This window comes from Haliotis rufescens, unplaced genomic scaffold (genome assembly GCF_023055435.1).
Source record: "Haliotis rufescens isolate VD_foot unplaced genomic scaffold, xgHalRufe1.0.p SCAF_76, whole genome shotgun sequence".
Taxonomy (NCBI): Eukaryota; Metazoa; Mollusca; class Gastropoda; order Lepetellida; family Haliotidae; genus Haliotis; species Haliotis rufescens.
In genome coordinates this window covers 972,348-996,084 of record NW_025964368.1, presented here as the reverse complement: position 1 = coordinate 996,084, position 23,737 = coordinate 972,348, and the positions used below count along the sequence as shown (strand labels likewise).

The window sequence follows — 23,737 nt, the reverse complement described above, 5'->3', positions numbered from 1 at the left end:
CACGCCAGAAACCTATGATTGAGGGTTCGAATCCCAGTTCGCCCCGATTATGTTTCTAGGTTTGTCAGCACCATACCCGTGCTCGTGGGTTTCACAGAAGTGGTAAACGTCTGAGACCTGCATCACTTCGGGCTTTCCTCCCACATTAAGCTGACACGCCACGATATAACTGGAATACTGTTAAAAGCGGCGTTAAACCCAACTCACTCACTCACTCACTCTGTACTCTACATGAGTCAGTACATGCATTTCAAAGTCAACTCATTTTGATATTATGTTAATCAATCTTAATCTAGCATGCAGGGCAAAGTACATAATCATTCAATCAAGAACCCAATAAATTACTCATATTACCATATTCGTTGTATTAAGTGCCCTGCTCCAATAAGTGCCCCTGACAAAATTCTAGACCAATCTGTATGTAATCTTCATCTGCTTCCCTGACTGACACTGACAATTTGCATGACAGTCCATATTGTTGTGTTAATGTTACAGAAAACAGTAGCATAGAAGGGGTACTGGTATATAACTGTATTGTAACAATAACTGAAAACATTCGAGTCTCATCAACACATGAGTTTGTTCACTACCGCTAAATCTCTGAAAACAAATTTAACTTTTCCAAGCGCCCCCTTAGTCAAGTTTCTAAGAACCTTGGATGCTTATTACAGCAAATACAGTAAAAGTTTTATAATTTTATGACGATTAAAGGAATGTGTTTAGTGAGTGAGTGAGTATGGTTTTACGCCGCTTTTAGCAATATTCCAGCAATATCACGGCTGGGGACACCAGAAATGGGCTTCACACATTGTACCCATGTCGGGAATCGGACCCGGGTCTTCGGCATGATGAGCGAACGCTTTAACCAGTAGGCTAACCCACCGCCCCAGGAATGTGTTTATGTTTCATGTAGAACAGTGTACAGTTTCAGTCAATCAAGTACCAATTAAATTATTTATATTAATAACTTTATGTTGACTTAAGGGTGCGTTCATGTTTCATGCAGGATAGGGTACAGAATCCTTAAATCAAAGAGCCATCCATCAGTCAACTTTAAACATAAGCCAGAACTGAAGAAGACGTAGTGTTCTCACCGGGTCCCAGTTGCGGAGGTTGATCCTGGGCGTGACCTCGTCGTCGTCCTGGTCGACCAGCTTGACCCTGGCGCTGGGGTCTGTGGGGGGTGCTGCTACCGGGGGACCTGACAGATCAATGAGGTCACAACTTTATCAATTCACAAAAACAGGGAGAGACAATGTGTACAGAAGTTACTTCAACCGTGTTTGTTTGTTTGTTTGTTTGTTGGTTAGCACCGCATTCAGCAATATGACAGCAGCCAGAAAATATCTAAATCTGGACCAGACACTTCCCTCTCAAAAACAGTGTCTTCCAATTTACAATGTCATCAAGTTGTGAGCTCATGTTCGAATCTCCAGAAATGACATCCAGAAATGACATCATGGTAGAGCATCCGCTCAGAGAGCGGAAGGTCCAGGGTTCGATCCCCGACCGCGTCATACCAAAAGACGTTAAAAGATGGTACTTGTTGTTACCCTGTCTGGCGCTCGGCATTAAGGGGCTAAAACAAGGACTGGTCGGCTCGGAGTCAGTATACTGTGTCTGAGAGGGGTATTCATGCTAAACTGCGGCATGGTATCTCAGTGAACTAGCACTATAATTCGGCATCAGTCTGGACTAGTACAAGCAGCCACACCCACACCCACGTACACATACATGCACGTCGCTATATAAGTGCAATAATGTTGGACACGATGTGAAACCCCATTTCACCTCACCTCACCTTTGTGATTTATCACGTAGATATCTTATATATGACATTAGTACTTCAAGGGCCTCAGCAGACTGTTCCCTTAATTCAACATGATTATTATAATTTGATTATTATTACAACCGATGTTGGTACCTGGTGCCTGGCTGGGTTGTCTCCCCTTGTCCAGCAGGTTCTGGGAGTCGGGCCGGGATCTCCGGGCTGGTTTTTCCGGAGGTCCCTGAGATCCTCCACTCTTGACGACCACGGGCACGGATTTGGTGGAGGCATTGCCGTCACTCGGAACACCTAGTGAAGACAACAACACAACTTGAAAAACCTGCTCTACAAATATCAATGCTGCCATATATAGTTCTAGTTTGATCACAACCAATAGATAGCAATATCAAGGCGGAGAACACCAGAAATGGGCTTCACACATTGTACCCATGTTGGGAATCGAACCCAGTTCATCGGCCTGACGAGCAAACGCTTTAACCACTAGGCTACCCCGACCGTCCCACAAAACCAATGACCTGTATTGTGAGAGTGGATGTAAATTCATGCCATTGTCTATCCGTGAAGATCCGGGCTAGAATAGGTCTTCAGCAACCCATGCTTGCTGTAAAAGGTAACTATGCTTGACATAAAAGACAACAAAGGGGATCGGTTTGTCAGGCTCGCTGACTTAGTTGATGCATGTCATCGCATCCCAATTTTGTATATTGATGCTCATGATGTCAATCACTGGACTGTGGTCCAGACTTGATTATTTATAGACCACCGTCATATAGCTGGAATACTGCCGAGTGCAACGTTAAACAACAAACAAAAGACAAGCACATTCTCATGATTGGGATTGGGATTGGGATTGGGATTTGCAATAATTAGGAGCTGGGAATCTAGTGCTCTGGGCAGTTAGTGAGGTGAGACGATGTAAGATGGGGTTTAATGATATTTTCAAGATTATTGCGGGGCGGGGGCACGGGTGGCCCAGTCGTCTAAGGCGCCGCAATTCGCTGTGCAGAATTGCGTCCCTTGGGCACGCCAGAAACCTAAGATTGTGGGTTCGAATCCCGGTTCGACCCAATTATGTTTCTAGGTTTGTCAGCACCATACCCGTGCTCGTGGGTTTCCCCGAAGTGGTAAACGTCTGAGACCTGCATCACTTCGGGCTTTCCTCCCACATTAAGCTGACACGCTGCGATATAACTGGAATACTGTTAAAAGCGGCGTTAAACCCAACTCACTCACTCAAGATTATTGCATTGACATAGTGACATGCATGCACATGTGTGTGTGGCTGCTTGTTCTAGTCCGGACTAATCCCAATTTTATACCGCTAAGCCAACTGAGATACCATGCCATGGTTTGACATGGATACCCAACTCAGACACAGTGTACTGACAGTCAATGTTTTATTCCCTTAATGTCAAGCGCCAGACAAGGTAACAACAAGAACCATCTTTTAACGTCTTTTGGTATGACACGGCCAGGGATTGAACCACCGACCTTCCGCTCTAACGGCAGACACTTCCACTATATGGGCAGTCTCGGCTGTTGGTCTAGCCACCATGTGCACTCATCCTGCATTCGTGTTATAAGTAAATTCCTGATTTGTTTCATTTTGTCTAAGTTTCATTTGTAGATTGTTCGTAGATCTGTGCATCCAAAAATGTCAGAATCCATCATTTGTTGCTGTTCATGGTATAAACTGAAACACTTAGAAAATGCATACCGTATTCGACGTAATATGCACCCACTCTAAAAAGCGCCCACGGCGATATTTGCTTATATATTGGCCAGTGAACAATACCAATTAGCACCCCTTCCGATTGATCAATGTACACAACACTTATTTATTCGCGTATAATACGTACTCGTGTGTTATATGCACCCTTAATTATGGGCATTAAAATTTTGAAAAATATATCTGTCGTGTATATACATTTTCAGGCTGTCAGCATAAACCACAAAATTTATCTTTCAACTCTGTCTTTTGCAATAAAATAATATTCTAAAAGAGCCCCCTATTTCTAATTTTGAGAGCACCCTGGGCGCTTATTACGTCGAATACAGTAGTTGATTTTGACTTTTGATACGTAACAAGCGGCTTTTAGCTTACATCCAGGTATGACAACTTGAACGAGGATTCAACCTCACAACATTATCACAATGTTGCATTCTTCAGGCCTCACTACCACAAACAAATTTCTTTGTTTTCTGCACATTCCCTAAAAATAATTTCTCAAATTCCACTTCCAGTGTCAGAAAATGTTAAAGGAACAATCTGAAAAACAGACACTCTTTTAAACAGAAAATACTGCTCTGAAGAAGGGTGTATGTTTCATATTCACAGGTTACGACTCAAGAATTTATATGTACAATACAATGTATAATCCTTTAAAACTAGGTCACCATCAGCAAACGCCTCTCATGTTAATTCATGCATCGCTTGGGCAACAAATTTGTTCCCTAACCATTGGGTCAGTGGTCAAAATCAAAATCAAAAACATGTTTTGCAATTTCTGAAAGTGGAGATCATTTGAAAAAACAGAAATCATAAACATTGTTGCTTTTCTAATTTAAAGTTTATTATACCGCCCACATAAACCTATTCTGAATTTATTTCATCACTGAAATCAGTTAAGTTACATGACAGAAGAAAAACAAGTCTTCTATAAAATAAATATTTTTTCACATTTGTAAAATTTGGATTTGAAGATCAATAAACAAAATTATCATAAATAAAAACTTATCTAATCAGTAACTAAATTATCATTACTGATACACGTCTTTCTATGTCAGTACACGTTTTCAACTGCAAATGGTTCACAAGCTAATTACAACAAGTGGTACAAAATTCAAGAACAATGACACATGCCTCGACCCTGGCAACACTATTCATGCTCAGCAGCATCAACCAATACGGGATGACTCAACACAAAGACACGACACCTCAAACATTAATCATTAATCTCATGTCAATCAGTCAATATGTAATTATCAGTCAACAAGACAGGACAGTATTCAGGCCAATATTTCTCTAATCCCTATCGATTCCATGTAGCAGTTCTGTGTATTACACGAGCAAGTCCCGCTATTTACAATCTAGCCCGTCCTCTGAACCGAACCAACAACAACCCATTTACAATCTCGTATTGATCCGACTGGTCAATAACAACACGCGGCTGTCCCATCCCCAACAATTTGCATGTTGCTGATGAGGGTGGGGGTTTGTGTTGGCGAACTGATATGCAATTATCAATGCAGGAAATATGTCTGAGAATCAATGATCCCCAGTTGCTGCATAATCCAGACCCATCTCATGTTACCCTGTCGGACACTGAAACCAGCCTGTTATTTAATGTCTTTTGACATCTTGATAATCTGATTCTACTTGGTATTATGAGAATTAATCAATCCGGAAATAGCTTTATTCCAAACAAAGGACAATCATCCATCTCCATCTCTACTGCAGTATTGTAGACGGTCATAACCAATGGCTTTAATGATTTTCTTTCTTTTTTCTGTTTCTCAGGTATCGTGAAGAGAACTAAGATGTGTTGTTGCCGATTGAATTTCACGAACAGCCATGTGTTGTATTTCTGGGTTCGGTTAATTGCCTTTCAGACACAAAAATACATCTCTGCTCGTAGCAATCACAAAAGGTACACCAGTAAACATACACACATCCTTTGTTCCAGTGTTATAGTAAGATCAGGAAGAAGTTAAAGAACTCTTGATTTTTCATGAGTTAATCTGTCATGTCTTTGAGTTGAATAATAAGAAACCCAAAACAAAGATCGTATTTTTGAAACCATTAATACTTCATTATTTAGTCTATTATTCTGTGTCTATTAATCAATCTTCCTCAGAAGATTTCAGAAAGTACATTAATACTTCAGCTATATTTCTAAGTACATCCCTTAATTGTTCACTACCTTGTAACAAGAACCTATGACTCACTAATGTGGCCACAGGGTCCTCTTGCACAAAGCGATCTTAGCGCTACGGTCTCCGCTTCACACAGAAGTCAAGTCTGAACACTCTTGTGTCTTGGAAGGTCAGGGTCATTGTAAATGATACAGTATGTCATTGTCTTCTACTTCATGATGCTAATACTATCCACCATTGGTTTGCCTGCTCCTCGCAAGAACCACTAATTCATTGATGCTGCCAAGATATACTTTTCCCCCCCGATTAAAACCATTTGATATTCGGGGATGGGGGTGTCAGGGAGGGCTGTGGTGCTGGGATTTTGTATGGGGACTAAAAACCAAGTATATTATAAAAGTATCAATCTAAATATTTTCTATTAAAAAAATCTGGCAACAACTTATTTCTTGTGCGAGGCAATTTCTTTCTTTTTTTTTCAACAGCTTGAAGCATAGTTAACTTTTTTCAAGAATTTTCTGCTACAATTTATCCCAATTTATTATGCGATTTTGTATGGAGACTGCAGCTAAAGCTGCAAAACCAGATAATTTTATTCATTAGAGTATCAGTCTAAATATTTGTTATTATTTTTTGAAAACATCTTGCAACAATGTATTTTTTGTGCCAGGCAATTTCTTTCTGTTTTTCAACAGTCTGAAGCATAATTATTTTTTTCAAGAACGTTCATCGACAATTAATTTTTTCGGATAACATCCCAGGCTATGAAAATCTGATGACAAATTTCAGTTCTTTTGAAGGAAGAAGCAATAAATTTCATAAACAAGTGTCTTATCTTTGTAAAATGATATAAATGTTGATCGTGCATGTTCACTTGACTACAGCACAGAGTGTTCTTTTGAAGGAAGAAGCAATAAATTTCATAAACAAGTGTCTTATCTTTGTAAAATGATATAAATGTTGATCGTGCATGTTCATTTGACTACAGCACAGAGTGAAAACAAATATTTCATTGAACACTACTTTTTGTTGTTAATTCTGGACATTTCTTGGCGGATTTCTTCGCGCTATTATTAGAAGCAGGCCCTGTATTGATTCTCTGCGCTGTCACACAAAGTCCGACACATAATCACCCTGAGGGCCAAGAGCTATAAAAAACTTGTACGATCGAAGATTTTAAGTAGGATGACGATGGTATCAATAATACCTGATTGAGCTTGGGACTGAAACAAAGTCCTATATAGTTAAGATTTACAAATCCTAACAGAAGGGACTTAATTTCCAAGATGATGATGAGGTGGAGAATAATTGAGTGAGTGAGTGAGTGAGTGAGTGAGTGAGTGAGTGAGTGAGTGAGAGTGAGTGAGTGAGTAACGCTGCATTCAGCAGTATTCCATCTATATGACGGCGGTCTGTACATAATCGCATCTGGACCAGACAATCCAGTGATTGATATCATGAGCATCGATCTTAGCAATTGGGATACGATGACATGCATCAACCAAGTCAGCATATCTGATCACCGATCCCGTTAGTTGCCTCTTACGACAAGCATAGGCGCTTTTTATAGCAAGTATGGGTTGCTGTCATTGTCCCTTCCAACATGGTGCTAATACTATCAACCACTGGTTTGCCTCCTGCAGGACGGAACCACGGTTTGTTGATGGTGCCAAGACATTTTGCTTTAGATTATAAGCACAATAATGTGCGAAGATCAGCCAGTGTCAAACTGAGTGAGTATTGTTTTACGTCACTTTTAGCAATATTCTGACAACATCATAGCCAGGTCACCAGAACCGGATTTCACACATTATACATGGGATTCAAACCCACGCCTTGGCATGAGAACTGATGCCTTAACCACTGGACTACCCCACTGCCCTAGACACAAGAATGAGTGAGTGAGTATGGTTTTACGCCGCTTTTAGCAATATTCCAGCAATATCACGGTGGGGGACACCAGAAATAGGCTTCACACATTGTACCCATGTCAGGAATCGAACTTGGGTCCTCGCGTGACGAGCGAACGCTTTAACCACTCGGCTACCCGACCGCCCCCCTAAACAACAGAACTGGACTTCAAACACCAGAATCGGATTTCACACATTACACATGGGAATCAAACCCCGGCCTCGGCATGAGAACGAAGGCCTCAACCACCAGACTACTCCACCACCCTAGGTGTCACAACATTGACAACAGACACATGGTTTATAATGATTATGCTTTATTTTTACACATATGATATGAAATGTATAAAGTGTGTAAATATCTGTGCACTGGTCTACAAGATAGTTGAATAGACTGAGGTAAACATCGCACGGTTTCCAACGTTCATCACCACTAGCGTGTACAACAGACTGACAGCAACAGACATGACCGACACATACACACCAACATCTTCACTCAGTCAGATCAGGAACACCAGCTACAGGCTGCCTTAGGTATGGTATGTCTTGTTTGGAAGGATGTGAGTGAGTTGGGTTTAATGCCGCTTTGCACAGTGTTTCAGTTTCAGCATGGCAGAGCCCAAAATGGCAGGTTGTAAATGGTTCAGTTTTTGGTCAAACCCACCAGTACAGGATGGAGCTGACAGACCAAGGATCATAATTTGGTGAATCTGGGATTCGAACCCGAGACAAACAGACCCAACTCTGCACAGTGTCCACTGGGCCACCATGCCATTCTCAGTGTGGAAGATGTCTGAAGACTTCTATGACATTTGTATGAGACAGTGGAACAACAAAAATGAATTCTTTCGTATTCAGAAATGTATGGAATGTTTGGAAATATACAAGACATATGAAACATGGATAACATAAGAGTTTGTCAATGATGCAAAATTTGGCAACTGAAATCTATCAATCCGTCATTAACAATCCTAATAAAAGGACGTCCAATCAGGAACACTATACATGTTAAAACTTATTAATCAAATTTTGACTGACATTTCATCTAATCATTGAAAACACCTAAATTACAGATCTGAGTTAGACCATACTCACTTTCAATATACTAAGAACTTTGATAAAACAAGAATATCAAATTTGTGATTCAATACTATATTTTAAACAAGACACCCTCAATAACCACACTGTTACATTCCATGATATGAGAGTATTGTATCATTTGGCACGTCTCTTATCAAAATAATATCAATTTTTGTTTCCTCCTTGAAAAGACATGATAAATAAATAAGATGATCATTGTTATTGTCACTCCTAGACTCCTCAGACACATATTACAAAGTGTATTCACTCAATTAATGCACTGTGACCACAAACAAAGAAACCAAACAATACACTACAGCACTTGAACAAAGTGATGCCCTCACATCAATACATTAACACCAGAGGGAGTTTGTTCTGTCGAAGCTAAGCACCATATATTAACACAACAGTGTTGGTCAAACACAAGTGACACGGTGAGCGGGCCGGCGGACAGAGCCCGAGATGGAAGATATATGACCCGTGTCTCACTGTTACAACACAACCACGGGCTGACAAGGACGACAACGGGGTACGCACCGTGAATACAAATTACCACGAGCATGCCTCCGGCACAATGCTTCTCTGAATAAATATTCCAGGACTATTTGATACCATTGTTGCGAGTAAGGCCACTGGTTTAAACAGTTAGTAAAGGTTTAGTGGACTAAAAACTACCTTGTTTTGTTTGATACAAGAATGAGATCAAATATACTGACAGTTTCAAAGGACAAAAATAGTCCTCTTCAAGTAAAGGTGTGTTTGTATAGTTTAAGATTATTTCTAGTGAATTTGGTATAGTTCTATAAAGTAACACCTATTTACATGTTAAATATTTCCATTTTATTTGTTAGCTTTTTTTTTAATGTTTGTATATGGTCAGTCTTTAGACACAATTACTTAAAGGACATCATTTCCTGTACTTACAAAATCATTGGTACATATTTAGTTTAACAATGCAGTGATTAAATATCGAAAAGTATATTATGAGATCAAGAATGAAAAGATAACATATGATTAAAACAGTTGCATTTTAAGTTAAATTTTATGATCTTTTTATGAAATTATTATTTACAATTTCAGCCGTGAAAGATGTTTTGACACAAATCCCTGACATATTGGTAAACACAAACACACCTATATATGTGTGTGATCCTATATTCCTACCAACTAGAACACCTACGTACATATATAAACACTTTCACGTCCTATGGTTTACAGCACTGGGATTGATATGACATACTAGCACCTGATTCTGTGTCAAAAATAACTGACCCACATTTATCATTGACATTTCATATTTCATAATCAGCATACAGCAACACTAATGAATTTGTACACTTATAAATGTCATAAGTAAAATTGGGTAATCTCAGTCTGTGTATGCCCTGATTCACAAGAATCGCAACCAGATTTGAATACCCAGGGTGCATTGGTGCAAGTGCCGGAGATGATATCACATCGCTGATACCTGACTGTCTATAGTGAGTGAGTGAGTTGTGTTTAACACCACTTTGAACAGTATTCCGGTTACATCACGGTGTGTCAGCTTAACATGGGAGGAAAGCCCGAAGAGATGCATTTACCACTTTGGGGTAACCCACAAGCACAGGTATGGTGCTAAAGGACCAAGAAAAATAACTGGGGCGAACCAGGATTCAAGATTTCTGGTGTCCCCAAGAGACGCACCTCTGCACACCGAATTATTGCACCCTAGACAACGGTGCCAACCTTGTCCCTCTGCCATTATGAACTGGATTAGTATAATGTGGAATATCACTGAAATTACACTACAAGCCTGCATCCTTAGTTGTGTCAACTAGGTGTTGAGGTGTTGACCTTAAATTATTTCTACAAGAATGTCAGTGTCTACATTTTGAGTATCTCACAGAATACTTTTCTCTCAAAACTCACATGCTCAAATGACTCCAAATAAAACTGCTTTCTCAAAATATAAGTTTCCCCCAAACAATGGCAGTAACACAACTGTATCGATTCATAAAACAACATATAAGTTGATCAAGATTCTCTTTACTGATACAAATGCTGTGATGAAGTAAATTCATATTTACCAAATGATATATTTGGGGTTAAACTTTTAGTAAAGTACAAATTCTAGTTTAAGAAACTGTAATCCCACATATATATTATTTGTTACACTTGACCACTTTCTACAAGGCATTGTGTATTAATAGATTCATAGTTGACTGAGTGCTGTGGTAGAATGTACAGCTAATTAATGCATTATGCTATTACTTAGTGCCAGTAATTAGGCAAGGCTGGACAAGGAGGAATGTTAATTACCACTGCTAATTAATTCTACAAAAACACCTGTTGTTCATTTATCACTATAAAAACACTGTGAGCAAAGCGAGATTTAACTGCACACTTAATAGCATTTTTTACTTTACTGGCGGAAAGCCAGAAGTGATGCAGGTCATGGACGTTCACCACTTGGGTGTAATCTACGAGCATGGGAATGTGATGCTTACACGGAATAACCTACTTTCTTTCTGAATTCTGTTGATTATTCATGGAATATTTTCAGAAATTAGAAAAACTTAAAAATAGTTTTTTAACATTTGAGCAACTTTATTTTAACTTCTTAATTCTACTTTTGTTTACAGTTTAACAAACATAATTCCAAATATGTTTCACTTCAATCTACAAAAGAAATATTAAAAAATATGTCAATAAAACTGAAGGAATTTATGACATTTTTCTTCAATCTCTAACATTCTTGCTCTTAAGTAGAAACAGTTATCTGAAAAGTATGTGAAAAGAAGTGGCCTGGAATCTCAACAGAGCATGTAATGTAACCAGCAGTAGGGAGACAGCTGTGAGACATCCACATACCGAATTCAACGTAATAAGCGCCCCCGCTCTAATAAGCGCCCACGGCGATATTTGCTAATATATTGGCTAGTGAACCATCCCAATTAGCACCCCTTCCTATTGATCAATGTACACAAGACTTATTTATTTGCATATAATACGCACTCATGTGCTATATGCACCCTTACTTATGAGCAATTAAATTCTGGAAAAATATATCTGTCGTGTATAAACATTTCAGGCTGTCAGCATAAACCACGAAATTAAATTTATCTTTCAATTCTGTTTTTTTCCACCAAAATAATATTCTAATAGGAGCCCCCTATTTCTAATTTTGAGAGCGCAATGGGCGCTTATTACGTTGAATACAGTATGTAAAGGCCTTCAGTGCTGTACAGGGCAGTGTGACATTCAGTACACTGTACACAGGGACCTCTTGGACAGCATTCAATAACACTGGCTCTATGGCACATTACACACAGGGTCATGTATACTTCATTATAGCCTTGCACAAGTCTTTAAGACAATAATTTAATCATTATTTTTAGATTATGTAAATAATGATAAGTTGTCCCTATAAGAGACTGGAGTCTTTGTACTGTGCAAATATCTAGACTTGCCTATTAGGAGGATAGAATTACTACATATCCATGGACTTTTCTTTCAGTACAGCCTTGAAGCAAGGCTAACTTCATTATTACAACTCGTATTTCAAAACTGAAATATTATATGGATTTATATTGTTTTAGTGTCTATTGAAACTCCTTATGTTATGAATTTTGGTATTAAAATATTTCATGAAACTAACTTGTTAGTGTTTTATTGAAATATATTTATGTAAAACATCAGATATGAGTTGGATAATAGTTAATCAAATACAAAAAGCTTTTATTTCATTTGACAGATCCTATGTTACATTTCAAATATAATACACTCAGCTGATGAAAATAACTGAAGAAGTCAAATATTTATTAGATTAATAAACTGTAATGTCTAAAACATATATGTCAGATATTTAAATGAAGTGCCTTACTATATCTCTTTGAAAGCTATCAACCTTTTCTTACTGCAGCACATTTAATGAAATTAATTGTTTATATTTGAATGTTTTTCAAACAGATTTATAACAAACAAAAACAAAATGATAAATATGAAAGATTTGAGGTTAATGTTTGTAAACCTGTATTTTCCCCTTCTGTTGTTTCCATGTTCCCCAACGCTCCACTTTTCTTGGAAAGTGTACAAATTCAGAACATGGAAAGCATGAAGATGTAATTAACCCAGAAAGTAAAGAACTTCTTCACACTTGGCTTGCAAGACACTGCCAGTTCGACTGTTAAGAAAACAACCCCTCCCCTCAACACAGCTGCTTAAAATACGCTTACACTGCATATATACATACTTGCACCCAACTTCACAATATCATTAATATCCGAGAGATAGGAAAAATAGATAAATACATCATGAAGCCCAATCTTCAAATATCTATCAAAGCTGACCCTACCCTTGACGAGAGGGCTTACAGAGCAGAAATTGTCTTCAATCAATGAGCTGCTAGTTAGGGTTATGATGAAGTCAGCGTTTGATTCATGATGAAGAGACATTTGTATGCTGGTAGCATGTACTGGGCGTGACAACGCCTTCTCAAAAACCTCGTCATCATTGGGACTGCATCCTACACATGGCTTCTGGTATATATTAAACCTTTCCAAAAATAGAATTTCCTGTATTGCATACATTTGTACCACTTCAAATTGTACTTTCTCGATTCTCTTCATACGTTTAGACTTCATGAGCTAAATACAGATATCACCTTTCATTTTGTACCAGTAATCTATGTGACATTACCACATTTGGAAGAAGTTAAAGTTTTCATTGACTAACAGAGTCTCTGACATGAACATAATTTAAGAAAAAGATTGGTCAAACTGTCTTATAAGATGTACTCTAAAGGAGCCTTGAAAATATGTTCATACTGAAGAAATCTAGACTTGCCAAACGAATACAGACTTGCAAGGATATTTTTGTTGTAGAGTCTGTATGAGAGAGAAATATTTCACCAGTCATTGACTAGCAACTGGCAGTAATGTCAAACTCGGATGTCATGATCAAGAAAAATGTACATACTGGCACTAATGTTTCAAGAACATTCATTAAAATATCCAAAAATATGTTTCCATGTTAACCAATGCCACATGTATAATACTGAAGTTAAGACAATATCAGGTTTGCATTAGTCCATATATTTTTCATCCTCTTCTTCTTCATAGATGGTGGCATTTCGGTAGGGAAAGGATGGATTCCTCCCCACTGACTTCCTGAATTCATTCTGAATATAGGGATTAAACTTGATGAATTTGCTGCGATAATGTCTTAAACATCGGAGCAGGACATCATCAAGAATTTCTGTTTCATTTTCGTCTATATTCAAGTCACGAAGCCTCTTGGACAACATGGTGGTTGGATCTGTGACGTCACCCTGACAAATGTACTGTAGACAAGAGTTATCACTCCTTGAATCTGGAGAGTTATCTCCCCCTGATGGCACTGACCCTGAATCTCCCTTGTCCCCCTCCTGGGTGAACCGGTGGAACTGTGTTGGAGACACAGACGTGTATGACACAACAGATGGATGAATACTGGTGGCATGACATGTATTGAGAGCCACGCCAGCATTATCACTGAACGACACAACACGGTCTTCAGGAATCTCACAAAGTGGCGCAAGTGATTGTTTCCTTTGCGAATGCCACAAGCGATGGATGTCTTTCGTGAATCCTCGCAGGAAGTATTTCTGCATTTTTCGTTGTTTCTGGTACTCGTCACTGTAGAGAGCGGTACACACATGATTCTGACACCTCTCAACATCCTCGATCAGCAGAAGTGGGTACAGTTTCTCAAACTGGTTCACAGACCCAACCTGCCCGAGGTTAGATTTTTGGAACACAAAGGTATACAGATGAGGCGTCAAGGCCCCCTTCCAAGAAGATTCGTCAAAACTGTGCCATAACTTCTCAAACATTTTCCACTTTTTACTCAACGTGACGCTGACCGAAGACGAGAAGTATCCGTGCGCCTTCTGCAGAAGCTCATCCTTCACCTTCTCACTGATAGATTCCGGAACATTTTCATACGTCTCTTTCTCACACGTTTCTCTCACAGTGTGTCTCACAAGGGTACTTGATGATGATGAGATCTGTGTCTCAGTTGTCTCAGATTCATGACGTGATTCACGTCTCATGTCATCTGCGGAAGACGAGGTTTGAGTCATTATTTGTTGGCCTCTGTGTTGAATTTGATCACTAACTTGACCCATGGTTGAAATACCATGCCTGAGAGTCACTGACTGTCCAAATTCTTTCACTTCATTACTTACACGATCAGATGATGAATTCCTCTGGGTTATCGTCTGCTCATTGAGTGTCATGTTAAGTGCCCTGTCAGTGCCAGTGGTCAAATGGTCAACTGTCTCTGACCTTCCAGATACCTGCCGGGTCATATCATCAGATGAGGAATGTCCTTGCCTTAATGATAATTCATAAAGTTTCATTTCAACATGCGTCTGCTCGCTAGTTCTGGTAAAATGTCCATCCGTCACACCTAAATCACCCTGAGGGAGCTGACGTGTCATTTGTTCTGAAGATGACAAATATGACTGGGTACCATTTTCATTCTCATACCTAGTCTGCCCACTTGCTGATGTTGAGAACTGTCCAAAAGTCTGAGTCTGGCCAGTATTCATGAGCACTCGAGTCTGTTGTTCTGCTGATGAAAATGATCTTGTATTTTCAGTATGTCCACCCTCAAAAAGATGCTCTGACCAGTTTTCAAAATCTTTAATTTGATCTTTCAGATCCTCGTCAATCATTTCTAGTGTTTTCTGCTCAGTTGAAATTGAAGATGAATTTAACACATCATCTGTGGGGCTTGGTTTGAGCTCACCAGTCATTTGATCACTCATGACTGACTGGTACCCCTCGCTTGACGATGAATAATGGCGGTATTTCTCCTGAGGAATATTTAATCTCAGTTCCCCTGTAACATGCTCAGATGATGAAAAATACCCTTCACTAGATGTTGACAAATATCTCGATGTCATGTCAGATTCAGAGATCTTTAATTCACCTGTCATATGTTCACTGACCGATGTAGAACGGTCATCACTCGACGTGGAAGATGGCCGTCCATAGTTTTGACCATCTCGCAGTTCACATGTCATAGTCGTTGAATATTGAGAGTCCGATACATCCAGGTCAGAATTGTCGGAATCGTCAGCCATGGAGGATTCTAATTCCTTCACAAAGTTATTATTTTCCTCCAAATCACTGTCATATTCCACCTGGCCTGTGACGCGCACATATCTGGTGCTGCTACCTCCGTGCCATGGGTCTTCGTCAACGTGGACCTGGCTCTCCAGCCAGTCCAAGCGGTCAAGCTGATCAGATCCCATGCTCCTATTAACTTCGTCCGATGAAATATCTTCCATTTTCACTAACCGTGAATCTGAAATTTCTTCAATAATATTCAAACCATTGTCAGCCGTTCTATTTAAATGTATCTGTTCCTGCGCAGCCTCGTTTTCCGCCCAATCGTCATAATCTAACTCGGAATGTTCAATTTCTTCACTCTCACCATCACTGTCACTTGTAAGCCTGCCTCTCAATTCCACGCTCGACTCATCCTTACACTGGCTTAGTCGTAATGGCAATTCCTCTATTGAATATTGCCTAAATGCCTCTGAAAATTCTAAGATCCGAGTCTCTCTATCGCAATCCAATGAATCATCCTCGATGGAGTGAATAGCATTAATATTGAGCTCACCAGTCGCAGTCACTTCTCTCTCAACGTTGTGTCCTACACTGCTGCCGTCAACTGTCTCCACTTCACTCACACTGTTAACATTCTCTGCTGGAAATTCATTACGGCTCCACGCCCTGGTCACATTTGCATGTGTTAGATCCTTTGCTTGCTGATCCTCTAAACTAGGGCTATTAATCAACATTCCATCATCAGATGGAACTGATGGAGAGCAGACGGCATTTTGTTCAGTTTCAGCATTTAACTTTCCCACCTTGCTGTGACCTGAATGGGCAAATCCATCACTTGTACTGGCAGAGTCCACCGATGAATGAGGGGTGGACAGGATGGTTTGTTTACCATCAATACTAGCACCTGTTTCCAGCACACTGTATGCAGTTCCTGACCCATGAAACTGTGTCACCCCACCCTCACGGGATGTCAACAGACGCTGCTGGGAGGACTCTGTGCTCAAGCCAGTGTGACTGGAATGTACCCGGCCCCCCTCCGACACCAAGTCTCGTTTATTATCCTCTGTCCTGTCTGTATGCCTCAGGTTGTCATCGCTGTCACTTAATCCACTCAAAGTCTCCTTGTGGACAAAAATATCCCCCTCATTATCACCTCTTGTATGAAGCCCCTCGGTCTGACTGCTAATCTGGAAGGCTTGAGTTTGGTGGTGTGTCAATACAGTATGTGAAGTATCTGTGACCACAAGACTGGATTCACTCTGCAAATTATCCTTGTTTGTTTCAACACTTCTCGACAAATGCCTGTGTCCCCCTGTCCTCTCAGCATGTCTACTACCCTCTGATTCCAACCCACCCTCGGTCTCATCAACAAACTGCCCCCACTCCTGGCCCCCCCACGCAGATCTTCGATCTTCTGTCTCCGGTCTCTCCTCCACCACAGATGAGCTAGATAAATCACACGCCTCACTCTCAAGTCTTAATGAAACAATATCGGCCTGTTTTCCTTGAAGAACGTTGCCATTATCATCAGTCCACAAATCATCTCCCCATGATCCTTCCTCCCTTCCTTCATCAATATCAGTTTTGACAGTAATAACCTTGGATGTTTGTGAGAAATTAGTACTATCATCTGATTCTGATTTTGTAGGTCCAGTCACAAAAACTTGTTTATTTTCTGTGTTTTCACTCGTTAATTCCACATTATCAACTGTTCTCTCACTCGATCCACCACCTAAAAAAAGGCTGCCACTGTCGTTATCCTCGCTTCCTAGTTCAGTCTCCGCCCATGGTGTGTACTGATCCTCAGGAAGTGCAGATACTGTGACCGTATCAAGGGTATCAGATAGCTCAGCTCCACTCTTCACACCACTTTTACCTGTCAGGCTTAGTGTACTATCATTTGTACTATGTAAACTCCGTACACTAGCCTCTGTGGCTGATGCTGTTATACTGTCAGTAATATCCCTTCCATCCTCGGAGCTGTAACTGTATCCTTCTCTTGTGTGAGATACATTGGTAATAGTGACCTGCTTTGTTTGTGTAGTTGTCACATTTGTAAAAAGATCCGATTGTAAAACTTCAGATGTAACTGTTCTTGAATTGTCAGGTGAGACAGAATCTTCTGCCTCGATGTTTCCATCATTTACACTTGCAATCTGTACATCATTATGTGTGGAATCAGGGGAGACAACCCTGTCCGTCTCACCTCTTTCACTATCCACAAGAGTCGAATCAGAATCAGAACCATTTTCATCAACACTTTTCCCAACCTCAACATTTCTATCACAAGACAAACTTGCTAAATCATACGTCCACATGGGTTTTCTTTCAAGGCATGGCCCATTATCATATGAATGTTTGGATGACATTGCAATAAATTCTTCCCTTCTGTCCGTGGAATTGGTTGTTACATGAATGTTGTCTTCTAATATATACAGAGCCTGATCCTTCTGTTGTGAAGGGCTGTCTGTGTCTTCAAACAGGGTACAGATCAGTTTATTGTCACTGAAGTTTCTCTCAGTGCTCCATCTCTTCTTCCTGACGGTGATGGGGGACAGGGCATGCGGTTGGATTAATATTTCTGTCCTCTCTGTGTATACCGATGACAAGCCCTCGTCACTGGCCGTATTGTCAGCTATATCCGATTTGGAGACTGATGCATTGGAATTTCTTGAAAATATATCAGCTGACACAGAATTTGTTACTCTTGTCACATGGGAGGTTACTCTCTGGCTACCTGTAGTGGTTTCATGACTGTTATCTATTTCTGCAGTTTGAGGTGACACATCACATGTTACATTGTCGGATTCAACCACATAATGTGACTCAGTCATCTCTAGTGTCTTGCCTGCCCATGTCCCTGTACCTGGTGCCATGTTGGATGGTTTGTGTGACGTCCTATCCTCGATGTCTCCCACAGCCTGGATCAGACCAGGTGATGGTTCAATGGTAACATGCTCTGCAGTCACAGTGCACTCATCTGAGGGAGCATTTTCTGTTTCTGGACCCTGAATTGCTAAAACATCTTCTGATTCACCATGTAGAACATTCTGTGCCACCACACTTGGCAACACAGTTTCAAAACTTGTTTCATAATGAGCAGACGGCAGTTGGCGTCCATCTTTGTCTTTTGTTGCATCAATAATGGCTTTGTATTCAACCTTCACATTTTGCCCATCATATGTATCTGTGTCAAGGGATTCAGTTGAGCTGCAAACTTTCTGACGAACAACTGTCGTCTGCTCAACCTTCGTCAAATGTTCATGTTCAACAGAGTCACCTGTGGAATGTTTCTGAACTTTTTTCACATCCACATTAGTTTTCCTTACAGTTTTTGTGGTTTTCTTCACTTTATACTGAACTTTTGTCCTGATAACTGATCTCTCCTCCACTGGTAATATACATTCGGACCTGTCAGTGAAACACAGCCCATCTCCATCATCCATGATTTCCCGCGTCTGCTCACCTTCAGCAGACGACACTTTAGGAGAATCCGCCATGTTCGACAGGTAACCCAGATAACCAGCTTGCACACTACAGCTTAAAACTTCATTGTCAGATTCATCGATATGCAGCGTGTTTGTATTATCACCGTTCAGAGTGGCAGGCTCTTTCAACACACCACCTGTTGCATTCAAAGCTTCCCCTGGTGTAGTTACACAGGTATTCACAGACTCACAGTCGGCTGTATTTACCTGCTTGAGCTCATCAGAACTTATTGGTGATTCCTCTCTCTGTGTGGCATATTTACTGAGTTCCTCTATGGCTGTATACAAACTTGTCCTTTCATTAACCTTTTCATAACTATCCCTCACATTTGTAGCATACTCTGTAATATTGTCAGTCTCTTTCAAGCCAGAATGGGTCCCATTTTCAGTTTCAATAGCAGCTGTTTGAGACACCGTGTTTATTGCCAAATTCTCACTACTGAATACGGCAATTTGCTCACGCGTCTCCAGGTTTCTTGGATCTGAATTGCCAAGTGTCACTGAACTGTCAGTTACATTCAACAGCCTTTCACTACATTCACTTGTCTGTCTGGAATTGGCATTAAAATTCTCTGTGAAATCACTTTCACCACCAGTGCTGACAGAAGAAGCATCTGAACTCACAGTGTTTACAACACCCACTACACCGTATGTCCATTCACCCGTGTTTTTCACGACTTCAACACCACTTCCAGTTCCCCTGCAATCGCTGTTTAGTTCTTCACCATAAACACCTTTTCCCTCCTGGCGACTCCCACTCAACCCAGAAACTGAAAAACCAGAGCCTTCCACGCTCTGTCCTGAACTAAACTCCACATTTTCTGTTTCTAATAATTCCTGGGTTTTACCATTTCTCGGAGAATCTGCATCAGTGCTAGTGTCAGGGTTCTCAATAACTACCGTTTCCTCACCCCACGGTCCAATCACTGCTCCCCCAACATATGCCGTCTGCTCACTTTCTGCTAATTCCACCTTGGCATCTGTCCTAGCTGTGATCACCCGGCTATAGCCAACCCCCTCCCCAAGTAATTCATCTTTACCGTCCTCCCTAATTTCAACAGTAACGTGCTGTTCCACCACATTATCTGTTTTCCACAGGCTGTTTGCACTTTCTGCCCCATCACCCCATTCATTGCCCAGTTTTACGTCTGCCCCTGCAGCAGATGGGCTACTTAATCTGTACTGGTCAGCTGTTGCTGAGCTTTGACCAGTGTGTTCCACCGATTTATCTCCTTCTGACAGTGGGGGATCTTCAACCTTGGGCCAATATTCTGCTGTTTTACCTGTCAGTCTCCAGTTTTCACTGCTATTCCCACTTCTGCTTTGCTCATCAGTCTCGAGGCTCAGCTCGGGTTTCGTGGCTACGTCTTGAGTTTCATTGAAAACTGTGTTAAACAAATGTGGGGCTTTATTTTCATCTCTTTCTGACGTACTTTGAGTAGTAAATTCAGTCACATTGTGAGACTGGATGTCACTATCAGCTTTCACCATGACCTGACTCTGAGCCAGCTCTGTGACACCTGCACGTCTGTCCACAGTTTCCATAGTAACTTGGTTAATCACTGTATACCTTGAACTACTTTCACTATCAGCTGGCACTGTTTCTGGCAATAATCCACTTGCCAAATTCTCACGAATATCAAACTCATTCACCGTAGATACAGTCTGTTTCACGTCTACGCTACATAAAGTAGAAACATTTTCTTCACTCTCTAATGACAGACTGCTATTACTTTGAACTAGCAATCTGTGGGATGAAATATTATCGTCATAATCTTCATCTGAACCCTGACCGCTGACATCATTATCTGACCTGTGATGAGTGTCTTCCTCGTCAGTCTCTTCAAGAGCCAAATGTATCTGGGAGGACGTAGTTATCTCCCTTTCATCAATAAATTCATCCAAGGCCTTCTGGTCAGCCCGATCATATTCAACAGATATGTTCCGACTGTACACACCCGTACTGTCACTGAGCGAGTCCGTGTAATCTACGCTGTCCTCCAGCATGCTACCATGTCTCTCACCACTGTCTATGAATGATGAAGAGAGCAAAGTTGCTGGCATTTCTATGATTTCAAACTCTTCCGATCTCTCTATTGCACTTATCTCCAATTCAGTGATGTCAGGGTTTAATTGTTCATTATCATCCACTCTGGTTAGGAGTGTATCTGTGAATCTCTCTGTGTCCGCTTCAGCAGAATGGGGTACATCTTGGTTGAGGGCTGATGCAGTCTGATGCATGTACACAGTCTGTGTGTCACGTCTCACATCGTCCTCATCAACTGACACTTCATCACAGCCCATAGTGGAATGATGCATATCCACAGTGTGTGTGTCATGTCTGACATCGTCCTCATCAACTAACACTTCATCACGGCCTATTGCAGACTGGTGTATATACACAGTCTGTGTGTCACTTCTAACATCGTCTACATCAACTGACACTTCATCTTGTTCAGCGGGTGTAACATGTGACTCCACTTCATCATCTACACGCCTGTCTCCCTCATCAGTGACGTAAACTATCTGTCTATGCTGAGTCAAACCTTCATCGTCACTTTCTGATGACTCGCCAGACTCATCTTCATCATCTTCTATGCTATCTTCATCAGTCAAGCAGAGTGTCTCAGAATGATGCCTGACGATGTCAACACTATCCTCATCCTTACGTACTGTAGCCAGACTTTCGTCATCAACCATCTGATTTCCTGTGTCACTGAAATAGATAGTTTCGGTGTGACGTTTAATGTCTTCATCATTTTCATCATCCATTCCATCACGAGTTTCAGCATTGACTTGGTTGCCTTCATCAGTTATGTACACAGTGTCTGTGTGGTGTCTGATTTCTTCATGGCTATCTCTGACACTATCAGTCACAAATATTGTCTCTGTGTGTTGCCGGAAAGTATCATCGTCCGTTTCAGCAACAGTTTCACTTTTGGTATTACCAGCACCCTCATGATTAACATTGCCACCATCAATCATGTATATTGTCTCTGTGTGTTGCCGGAAGGTATCATCTTCCATTTCAGGAACAGTTTCACTTTTGGTATTACCAGCACCCTCGTGATTAACATTGCCACCATCAAGCATGTATATTGTCTCTGTGTGTTGCCGGAAAGTATCATCTTCCGTTTCAGCAACAGTTTCACTTTTGGTATTACCAGCACCCTCGTGATTAACATTGCCACCATCAAGCATGTATATTGTCTCTGTGTGTTGCCGGAAAGTATCATCTTCCATTTCAGGAACAGTTTCACTTTTGGTATTACCAGCACCCTCGTGATTAACATTGCCACCATCAAGCATGTATATTGTCTCTGTGTGTTGCCGGAAAGTATCATCTTCCGTTTCAGCAACAGTTTCACTTTTGGTATCACCTATATCCTCCTGATGCACACTGCTGCCATAAGTCACATATACTGTCTCTGCATGTCGTCCGAGATTATTATGAGTTTCAGATTCACAGGCAACGTTCTGTTGGTGGTCATCAGTGTGAACATTCCCAGCATCTGATACATCTATGTCTGTGTGGTGCCTCACATCCCCTGCCACATGCTGTGGGAGACCAGGACCGTGCTGTTGGCTCCCTCCCTCCATAATAACAGTTCGGCTGTGGTGCCTCCCATCATCAGCAACAGCAACTTGGCTCTTTGTCACACGTAGGTCCACATCAGATTTTTCAGGATCATCCTCACATACATTTGACCCATCAGTAACAAAGAGTGTCTCTGTGTGTTCCCTGTAGTCATCATCTTGACCACGTTGGACTCCCTGCTGCGAATCTGTGTCATCAGTCTGAACGTTGGCCCCATCAGTAATATACAATGTGTCTGTGTGCTGCCTGAAGTCGTCATCAGGAATGTCTGAGACATGCTGTGAATCCGTGTCATCAGTCTGAACATTGGCCCCATCAGTAATATACAATATGTCTGTGTGCTGCCTGAAGTCATCATCAGGAATGTCTGAGACATGCTGTGAATCCGTGTCATCAGACCTATCACTAATGAGATGAAGTGTCTCTGTGTGTTGCCTAAAATCACCATGACCATGATCTCTGAAACTTGTATTCCCATCATCCAAGTGAATGTCAGACCCCTCATGTATAAACAATGTCTGAGTATGTTCCCTGAAGTCATCATCACCACTTGCTGGCTGTATGTGTTGAGAATTGGAGTTCATATTAATATTGGCTCCATCCAGATAGAGCGTGTCAGATTGTGGCCTAAAGTGAGCACCATTTCTGGAAATGTCAGCCTGTGAATCCAGGTCACCCAATTGACTATTAGAGGCATCACCAAGATATAGAGTCTGTGTACGTTGTATACAGTCACCACTATCATTGCTTCTTACACGTGTATGCTGTGACTCTGGATCATCCATCTGGCTATTGGTTCCGTCACTGAGATACAAGATGTCCGTATGTTGCCGGAACACGTCATCATCCAACTCCTGGACATCTGAACCAGCTGTCCTAACACGCGTCTTCTCAAA

At 40.9% G+C, this 23,737-nt stretch overlaps 1 protein-coding gene across 3 annotated transcripts in view; it reads right to left on the bottom strand.

Moving 5' to 3' along the window:
• LOC124133131 overlaps nucleotides 1-23,737 on the bottom strand; it is a 124,055-nt gene that overhangs the window by 19,143 nt on the left and 81,175 nt on the right. For all 3 annotated transcript variants that reach the window (XM_048388671.1, XM_048388673.1, XM_048388672.1), the window contains 2 exons: nucleotides 1,925-2,077; nucleotides 1,095-1,201 (listed from right to left, as the gene is read on the bottom strand). In XM_048388671.1, the coding sequence (XP_048244628.1) occupies nucleotides 1,095-1,201; nucleotides 1,925-2,077 (260 nt within the window). The remainder of the gene's footprint in view (nucleotides 1-1,094; nucleotides 1,202-1,924; nucleotides 2,078-23,737) is intronic.